This window comes from Bolinopsis microptera, chromosome 2 (genome assembly GCF_026151205.1).
Source record: "Bolinopsis microptera isolate Bmic1 chromosome 2, MBARI_Bmic_1.0, whole genome shotgun sequence".
In the NCBI taxonomy this organism is placed as follows: domain Eukaryota; kingdom Metazoa; phylum Ctenophora; class Tentaculata; order Lobata; family Bolinopsidae; genus Bolinopsis; species Bolinopsis microptera.
In genome coordinates this window covers 6,972,008-6,982,378 of record NC_087073.1, presented here as the reverse complement: position 1 = coordinate 6,982,378, position 10,371 = coordinate 6,972,008, and the positions used below count along the sequence as shown (strand labels likewise).

At 37.5% G+C, this 10,371-nt stretch overlaps 2 protein-coding genes across 2 annotated transcripts; one reads left to right on the top strand and one right to left on the bottom strand.

Moving 5' to 3' along the window:
- Nucleotides 1–1,811: 1,811 nt before the first annotated feature.
- On the top strand, nt 1,812–6,874 carry LOC134811187 (ornithine decarboxylase 2-like). The gene is made up of 6 exons (XM_063817935.1): nt 1,812–2,129; nt 2,552–2,640; nt 4,419–4,548; nt 4,972–5,149; nt 5,418–5,557; nt 5,775–6,874. The coding sequence occupies exons 1-6, from the start codon at nt 2,072–2,074 to the stop codon at nt 6,506–6,508; spliced, it is 1,329 nt and encodes a 442-aa protein (XP_063674005.1). The 5' UTR covers nt 1,812–2,071; the 3' UTR covers nt 6,509–6,874.
- A 2,030-nt stretch (nt 6,875–8,904) lies between these two features.
- On the bottom strand, nt 8,905–10,371 carry LOC134811271 (uncharacterized). The gene is made up of 2 exons (XM_063818046.1): nt 10,142–10,371; nt 8,905–9,885 (listed from the first exon to the last, which is right to left on the bottom strand). Exons 1-2 carry the CDS (start codon nt 10,369–10,371, stop codon nt 9,042–9,044), a joined length of 1,074 nt encoding a protein of 357 aa, XP_063674116.1. The 3' UTR covers nt 8,905–9,041.

The following is a 10,371-nucleotide window of genomic DNA, read 5'->3' as shown; positions in this document are numbered from 1 at the left end:
AGGCAGCTATAAATTCTGCCTTTTAACAGTACAGTTATCCTCGTGTTTAGCCCTGCCCATGTTTTGTTTACTATGTCGTTGTTAGGGTTGCTAATGTCAACCCTAGTCGTTCTACTTATTCTAATTAAAATGCTTGTCCTTACATTTTTGCTAGTTAGTCGATTAATTTGTCTTCTGTCTCTGTTGAGTAGAATTATTTTGTCTTATTAAGTGTTAAGACGATGTACTAGCTTCCATTTCAGCGTGGCATTCAAAATGTGTTGTCTATCAAATTGATGTTTTGTCAAATTAATGCTTAATGGGCTGTCTTTCAAGTATAAAAACTTAAAGACTTTTGACTTTTTAAACATTACCATAATCATACTTGAGTCTGCTAGTCGCGGTCAACATACTTATGACGAAGCATTAAAAGTGCAGTTCAGTATTCAGTCCAGGATTCATTACGACGAGGGTTGAGGGCGCGTCAGTCCTACTAAAAGTACTACATACCATCTCTATAGTGCTTACATAACCAAAGGTTAATGCACTGTACAAGAATTGCCGCGCGCCAATCATGCTAGCTTGCCAAGTCAGATCACCCACTTGAAGCATGAACTTGCTTTTCTGATGTCATCAGTTTTATAAAGCTAACTGTTTGGTCACACCTTGTTTCATTAAATATGCTTCACTGTAGTTTGTATCACCTCCCTCTGTTTAGTATTCGGTGAAGACTAAAGTTTCTTTTTATTTGAATTCATGCATCTCCTTGTTTGTAATAATTGTGATATTGAATATTCATGTTAGTTAACAGAATCAAGGAGACTGATCGAAATTTTAGTTGAGGGAAATTGTGTTTTTCTATTTCTTGTTTTCCTTAAACATTCCTTCGTAAACTGATTTTCCTGGAAAGACTCAGTGATGACAATGTTATAATAAAGGTAAGTATATCTACTTACTTTCATTATAACGTTGTCATCACTGAGTCTAATGTTTTTGAGGGATCATTAAATGAGACTTGAAAACAGTACGCGATTTAGTTAGATTTTATAAAAACAAGTTTTAATTTTAGTTATACCCAAACTGAAAACATTTTTGTGATATTTACAAATCAGTCTTAACCGCTTTCTGAGCAAATCTCGGGACCGAGATGGTGATTTTTAAACGTTTGAAATACGTTAGACATCCGTTTTCGACCGTTTAGTTTGATCGATTCGTGTGCATTGGCCATATAATATACAAATATGTCAATGTAAGCTATTACAGTTACAGTTACAGTTACAGTTACAGTTACAGTTACAGTTACAGTTACAGTTACAGTTACAGTTACAGTTACAGTTACAGTTACAGTTACAGTTACAGTTACAGTTACAGTTACAGTTACAGTTACAGTTACAGTTACAGTTACAGTGTTACACCTTCAAGTTAGAAAATATTAATGACGACATCGAATACATTGTACACATTTCACGATCTCAGTACGCCCATCCTTTTTGTTACTTTTACTTTTAAATAACCACTTTTAAATCCTTTAAATTCTTAACATCACAGTATGTGTTTCTGACGATGTAAAAGTTGTATCTCGGGCTCAGTAACATTTCATTATGAGCATGATCTGCTAACTTTAGTTAACTTATCAACAACGTCTCATCGGCACAAATATCTAGTATATATCGGCATTTCTTAGTTTCAAAAAGTAACCCTTTGTCTTCTTTGATTGGGTGTTTATGACGAAGTATTTAAGTGTTGTTTGTCTGATGTTGCACTTTTAGTTGTTCCCGTGACCAAAAACAGCTGGCGGCCTTTTTAGGAGCGGCACTTTGCAACTTCGGATTTCAAAGTGAAGTCATCACAACGACGATTCTTTTTGAATGATCTAAAACTAGTACATGTGATTGTGGCAACTCTCACCTGTTTTGCAGACAGTACAAATTATTTAACAATGTCCGTTTGATAGCTCGAGGTGTTACAATATCCGTGTCTCAGGAACTGTCTCCGTCATATCCTGCAAATCACTCCAGCTCGCGGTACAGAAAAGAGCCTTATTTGACTCGAAATATTTTTTAAATGCCCACTGATTGACATTTCAGGCAGCATGGAAAGGGGTAAAACGACTGTACGAATATTTGAGCATGAGACCACGACAAGTCCAGGTAAGGAGATTTTTCGTAGCTTCACACGTGCCCTGGCAAACAAGTGGCCTCAATACCGAAAGCAGACGTACAACTCCCGAACATTCCGCTGCCGCATAGCGTCGCTTGTCAGCAGTGACAGTAGTGTCAGCTGCACATTTTCCTCACACAAATTACAGTCATTAGGTTTATGTCATCAAGCATGAAGGGAAACGCAATTCCCAAAGTTCCACAATCCTAAATTGCTAGCTCGGCTATAATCTTTGTCGTTTGTTTGCGTTGGTCATACACAGGACGTGTCCACCGACCACTAGTTCCAATATCTCACACCTCCACCGACCACCACTAACCGGTTATAACCGAGCCCCCAAATATGTTTAACCGTAAACCTCGAGATGTGCGTCTGAGAAGGGAGCTAGTAACTTGTAACCCTCCCTGCCCAGAACTCGGAGAATCTCATCTGGAACACCAGATAAAGTCTATGAGGGGGAACACAAGAGGAAAAGACGATGATAAGCAGGATCCCTTCATGGTGAGTGATATCTGCATGACAGGGTGTGTGGGGAGAGATGTCGTTAATACTTTAAGGGGACATACACCAAAACCTTTTTTGCCGGGACCCGGGATTTGACTTCATATTATGAAAGTAAAGATTACAACTGTAAGATTTGAGGCATTGAAAATTTTTTTTGAGAGTACGCACATTCGAAAAAAAAATTATTTTCTTTTTCGAAAGTTTTGGAAATTTTCAGAAGTCTGTCACTGTAATACCGATATTTCAGTCATTTTAAACGTTGTTTGGCTGATTTTTTAACTGAACATTATTTACAATCCGTACAAGAAGCCCTTCAAAGGATTTTATAATTAAAGAATAGATGACGAAGTTACAGACCAAACAAGGTCGAGAGGAGCAGAATTGAAGTTTTTGTAAAAATCAAAGTTGTATATTTTACCATTCACCCAGGTCATAAGATATCGCTTCACAAATTCTTGTGAGTGTAGCTGATGATCATATCCAACATTTTGGAACAGGATTTCTCTCAATTTTGAGTTTTAAGGTATGAAATGTGGCCTCAAACGACTTAGTAAAATTCATCGTAAAAAAGGGCCAAACATCGCAGATTTAAGGCTTAAAATGCCTATAACTCAAAAAGCATCAATTTTTTTGAAATAATTTATACAGAATCGTAATCAGCTTGAGAAGACGAATCTTTTAGTACCAAATTTATAATAGTTTAAGACACAAAATTTGTAAAAAAATGTGTACAATTTGTAAAAAATTTATACAAGGGGGGACCCTTGTGTTCAAGCTAGAAAATTATTTAAGACAATTTGTCTTCTAAAATAACCTATTTGGTACTAAAAGATTCGTCTTCTCAAGCTGATTACGATTCTGTATAAATTATTTCAAAAAATTGATGCTTTTTGAGTTATAGGCATTTTAAGCCTTAAATCTGCCATGTTTGGCCCTTTTTTACGATGAATTTTACTAAGTCGTTTGAGGCCACATTTCATACCTTAAAACTCAAAATTGAGAGAAATCCTGTTCCACAAAGTTGGATATGATCATCAGCTACACTCACAAGAATTTGTGAAGCGATATCTTATGACCTGGGTGAATGGTAAAATATACAACTTTGATTTTTACAAAAATTTCAATTCTGCTTCTCTCGACCTTGTTTGGTCTGTAACTTCGTCATCTATTCTTTAATTATAAAATCCTTTGAAGGGCTTCTTGTACGGATTGTAAATAATGTTCAGTTAAAAAATCAGCCAAACAACGTTTAAAATGACTGAAATATCGGTATTACAGTGACAGACTTCTGAAAATTTCCAAAACTTTCGAAAAAGAAAATAATTTTTTTTTCGAATGTGCGTACTCTCAAAAAAAATTTTCAATGCCTCAAATCTTACAGTTGTAATCTTTACTTTCATAATATGAAGTCAAATCCCGGGTCCCGGCAAAAAAGGTTTTGGTGTATGTCCCCTTAATACTTGACTTTATGTTACTTTAGACTGCGGTACGTTGTGAACAGGTAACATGGTAACATGGTCTTTGAGGTCCGGTATGTTGGTGTGAACTAAGACAGACTGCACTAGCTTTTCTGCTTTTTACTTTGACAACAAAAGACAATTGAAGCGTGTCATTTTTAAAGCCATATTTGCATCTTTTTGGATTTGGGAATTGTGTTAGGTAACCTGTAAGTTTAAAAAACACCCGCTTTGATTGCATCTTTGTGTTAGGAAAATTCCAAGCTCAATATAAGCTTTTTATGGTATCATGGATGATGACACGAATTTTGTGTTCAGGGTCTGAACCTAGGAGTAATAAGACAACGAATACTTTGGTGGAGGGAACACATACCAGAGATAGAACCTGCAGCTGACTGTATGATGATTTCCGGCTTGACCCCCGTCATAAAGGTCCTCAACGGATCAGGTTATATGATTTCAAATTAACTAAAGGTTGTACTTGGTTGTAGATAAATGATGATCGGATCATATCACCTCAGGAGGTCAAGCTTCGTAGTTACTGATACTCAGACTATGTTGCTCAATTCCGTAGGATATATTATCTGATAAGATGCCATCACTTAGGACAATTTGTCTAGAACCCATAATAATATATATTTTATTGTTGAATGTGACAGACCCAATAGAATTTACGAACAAATAACAACTAATAGTAATACCAATATCACTCTGCATTCTTTATAATTATAGTAATCAACAGAAGGTCAATTCTGCACGAGATAAAATGTCGAGTGTCCTCAATTCGAACAGACTTTATTGAAGGAACATGTCCTTTTTCAATTATATGGATTTGTATGCGTCGACGACTAACGATTAATTTGCATATCAGGATGTTGGTTTTACGCTCTGAGCAAAAAGGAACTGAAGGATTTGATAGACCTCGGAGCTGATCCTTCAAGAATCATCTTCGGACAAACAGTCAAGCAAAATTCCCATCTAAAATACGCAAAAGAGAACAACATTGGATACATTGCTTTCGACTCAGCATTTGAACTGCACAAAATCCGGTATCCGCTCTAATTTCAGTTTGACATCAGCAACTTTTCATTCGCAACTAATCATGATTAATATAATATAAGTGCAGCAATGACACCCAGCCGGGCTTCTCTACAATTACGATCAGTGTTGAACTTGCTTTAATTACAGGGCATTATAACGTACTGGAATACCGAGAAATGTAAACGTACAATCTTATAATCTGGCTTTAATTTCAATTAACAGAGCTTTAAAGTACTTGATTTTAGTGGAGATATAAATTTACAATGACTCAACCAGGAAGGAGTACAAGGAAGCGAAGCTCCTCATCCGAGCGTGTATAGTTTCCGAAAATAAACCTATCCCAAAGTACGGACGTAACTCCCAGAGTTGTCAGGATATCCTTAACACTGCACGGATGTTGGGACTTAAAGTGGAAGGTTTGTAGAGCTGATAAGAAAACTTATTCATCTATCAAATTCAAATATGGTTAATGAAGGTTGTGTAATCATGGTAGGTATGGTAACTATGGTAACTATGGTAACTATGGTAACTATGGTAACTATGGTAACTATGGCATTTACACGATGATAACCTTTTAAGGTTGCCTCTATAAATTATTTTTAGCATTAACAGTAACCATGATTTATCATTCAGGAGTTGTCAGTGTCATCAAGGAGCCGAGTGATAGCAAGGACATCAAGGAGACCTGCACAATGATCCGAAACATATTTCAATACGCCGAAAAGAATCTGAACTATAACATGGGCATTGTATTTGTAAAATTCAATATAGACAGAGATCTCACGGACGAGGATAGCTTTATTGAATTGGCGGGAACTATCAACAGGAACTTTTTAACTTCCTTCCGGAAGATGCCAGGAGGAAATTCCAAATCTGGAGGAATAAACATCATTGTGGATCCGGGGGAATACTTTGTCAAGGACTCGGTGTCGGTAGCTGCCACCATCATCGGTGTCAGACGTTTAGGTTCCAAGGATAATAGGAAAGTGTACTACTATGTTAATGAGTCCATCTTTCAAAGTTTCAGTCACGTCAGAATAAAGCCTAGTGAGAAGTTCGTCCCTAAGGTTCTCTTTTACACCGCCAAAATCAAAAGTACTAAGGGAGAAGTAGAGGCTACGGTATACGGCTATTCTGATGAAGAGAATGATGTTATTGCTAAAGGAGTAGAACTTCCTGTAGATATGTGTAACGGGGACATGCTCGCTTTTTACGGACTAGGAGCTTATGTGAAAAGCTTCGAATCCGACTGGATGATAAATAACGCTGAGGTTTACTATTTCTGTTCCACAGAGGACACACTTAAAATAAAGGAGTGGGTACCGACTGCAGAAGTAAACGTAGAAAATAACACGATGCTGATATGACACTATGTTTTTAGTTTTAGGAATGATGCAAAACCTGACGATGGTTTATGATCTTGGGAGAAAAGTAAACTTTCTAGCTTATCATGGTAGCGACATGTTATGGGCTTAATTATGGTTTTGTTCAACAGAAATGATCAGATGGCATATTGTTAGAGAGTAGAGTAACTAGGTAGACTCAGCTAGAGTACTAGCTCAGCTAGACCCTTATTAAGGGTTAGATTTTGAATGCGTGGGAGTTTGAAATTAATTTTACTTAATGTATCAATTATCAATCAATCAAGTAACTGAATTGATTTTGAATTTTTTTATTGAAATTTTTTAATTTAAATATTTATCTTTGATTCAATTGACATTTGAATTTGTATTACTATTAAAAATCTGGATTAACACAGTTGAGTTCAGTCACTTGTTGAGGAAATTGGAATTGTAAGTAACGAGATGTAAGCCGATAGAAGAATTGAATAGATTTAGCAGTATTACTCAATAGTATTAGTGCCGGAAATATAAAATCTTGTGTTAAAAACCTTTCATTGAAGTCTCTTTAAAATTTTAAAGGAATTATCAGAGCTGAACGATTTAAGTATTGTCAACTGTTATCAAATCTCATGGTGGCCATGCGAATGAAACCCGATAGAATAATAATTTTGTATAATATATGGCACTCCATTAAATCGAGTTTACCGTTCCAACTCGTGCTGATCACCACCACGAACTAGGAAATTCTTTGCTGCCACGTTGCACTTGACAGCCAAACCAATAAAACAACCTCTACTCGTTGTTGTCAATCAGAAAGTACACGTGACCTAAATAATGAGCTCCCCTCATGGGGTGGCAAGTCCCCATGCATCGTGGTCCGATAGTTTTATTGCGTCTTAATATAGGTTTTTAGTATTATCTTGTCCAGTAAGAGTACAATCACTTGGTCACGTGGTTCTCAAACGTTGTGATATTCTAACGTGCATGTCCTTAAAAATATGTCCTAAATCCTAATAAAAATAAAAATATGAAGCATGATACCTCGTGCAACCATGACAGGAACTTTAAATATTATAATAATGCAACCACAGGAACTTTAAATATATTAATAGTGCAACCGCAGGAACTTTTAATATTGCAACCACAGGAGCTTTTAATAGAACAAGGTGGCCAAAAAAGTACGTGGACAAACATCAGGGTTTATGGCTAATGGCTTTGTCAATGATGACCATTGTCCCGATTCAGATTTTTATATGTGGTCTGACTCGTTCTTCTCAGTCAAGCGAAGAATAGTTCAAATTAAGCACAAAAGGTCATGATTATTTTTCTCGGCCAGTTTGTTTTTGCTGCTTTCAAAAATATAGATTCTGATATTGGAAGATCTGGATCTTTTGTTATACCTTTTGTGACCTCAGGGCTTACGAAAATTTTTAAATGATCCTGATCCTTCCCAACTTAGACTGAGTTCAAACTTTGACACATCCAATCCTGTTTAAAAATGTTTCATGGAGACCATAGGGGGCTTCGTTTTGTTCGTAAGCCTCACTGCCTTAGCTAATTTTAAACAATGTGCAGGCCATATAAACGATTGAATTGATTTCTTTGGGCAGTACGTAAGTTAGTTTAATTTAAATGTATAATTGTGGGTAGTATCTCATTACATTTCATTTTGTTTAACTTTAGCCTTTCGAGGTTTTAACTTTAATTTTAAGCTATTCTGACAATGACAAGAGGGACCCCGTGAAATCTAGCTCTGTTACATTTTTAACAATTGTTCAGACCCTATCCAAAACTTGTTCATGACCTGTCCAAATCATGTCCTAAACATGTCCGAAACTTGTCAAAAATTTATCTTTGTCCTTTTCTTTAGGTTGGTCCCACTTTACAAGCTAACTTAAGACTAGGTTACTTGGCTATGGACCCTCAGTCCTTGCTGCACATCAATTTGTAGAGTCGTCCATTCTGTTCACAATTTGTTTAATTCCTCTTCACAATTTCTGAGTCAGTCCAATTAATTGCGTTTGAACTATCGAAGCAAAACATCAGTTTTGAGGGCTGCGGCTGATTCATAATCATTCAATTGAAAAGAATTCATGCAAATGTTTGCGCATCATATCCTCCTCATCTTTTTTTTAATTGAGTTTTATTTGAAGAGTATGTACCCCGGGTGCGTTTTTGCATGGAAGTGGAACCTAGACTGCATCGATAAGAAAAGAACGTGAATTAGACCACACAAACACGCGTCAGGAAGTGTTATAATAATGCAGCTAGTTCAATCCATGAAGCACAAATCAAAACGATGACTCCACAAAAACTTTTAAACCATCGATGACTTCGTCAAGGTTTTTAATAACCTCTTATTAAATTTGATTTTGAGGCAATAGCTTGAACTTTACGAGTAAATCAAATGCAGAAACTGGTAAATAACAATAGTAAATGGTAATAAATGAAAAGTCTTAATGAATTTAAAAATAGAATCGTGGAATATTCAAATATCATATCCCCTATACACTAAACGAATAAGACCAAGTAATAATAAAATATAAACCACCTTCAGTTAATTCTCACTGTGATAGGCTTTGAAAGTGTTCGAATAAAAGTCCCTGTAATGTTTGACTCCCTTCATCCTCCCCTCCAAATCTGGAACTCCCTCTGGCAGGAAAGGCGTGTGGACCACCTCCGCGTAGGGTCGTGTGTACTCGGGGAGTTTCATGGTCTCTTCCGGCAGCCAGTCCATAAAACAAGCCAGGGTTTCTCGAGTGATGTCAGGGGTTTTGGAGGATTTGACGCAGTGAGCTGTGGCCCGGAGATGACCACCACTGAGGTACTGGAAGGACTCTCCAAGTTGCACAACCAAACAGTCAGCAGGAATTGTGACCTTGACAATGCTCCCGTCACTAGGATGTTTAATATGTAGACCACAGTCAGAGGGGGCTGGTATCTCGTTACCCTCTAGGTCCAGGTAAAGAGGACAGGTGAGGATGGTGATACCACCGTGATCAAGATGCCACCCACACAGACCATCCTCAGACTTGTTAGCAGCTGGGGGAGCAGGGAAGTAGTGAAGGAGACGACCCTTACAAGCCGTCCCTTTCTTCAGCATGTCCAGGAAGTGCCCAGCGGAGTGCAGCCCGTTAGTGAGACCACGCAGATATTTGTCAAACAGTTCGCAGATCATGTAGCCTACACCCACCTGGATATGGGACATGTTCTTGAATGCTGGCTCCAGTTCGGGTAAATCCTCTGAGGGCCACACATTGTCAGAGTACATTTCCGGGAATGTATCCTTCAGGTACTGATCATCTGTGGTGGTGTCACCTAGTGTGTTCGCGTAGTAGGACCCTTTGGCCGTGTCCGGGACTCCGTTCCTCATCTTCTCCTTGCCATGACTCCAGCCAAAACTGCGGGAATATATGATTTGAGTGCTTGTCAATGTACTCAGTCACATTTTCATTTCATGTCACAATATCATTACTTAATCAAAATACAACTTGTTTGCTGCTCAAAGAGGTGGTAAAGTGCTTAGTGAATTGAATAAACAAGATGAGAATGAGCGATTGTCCTAAAAACCGTGTTTTGACGGAACGAGAGAAAAAAGGTCGGATTGTTATCATGATCTCAATTACTAGTTTGTTTAAAGTGGACAGTATCACATACCTATAGTTGCTCTCTGAGTGGGTGTATTTATCTTTTATCTCTTCGGATAGATTTGCGAACTTTCTGATTGTTCTCAGGGCAGCGATTCTCTCCTTTTGGAAATCGGGTAGGTCCCGTATTACAATTAAACCAAGGCCATTCGCTCCAAAAGCGGCGGAAACGTCTTCAGTAAAGTCTTTTCCGGCTTTGAAGTCGAGATATGAGATTGAAACTGGTTTGATCTCTGACAT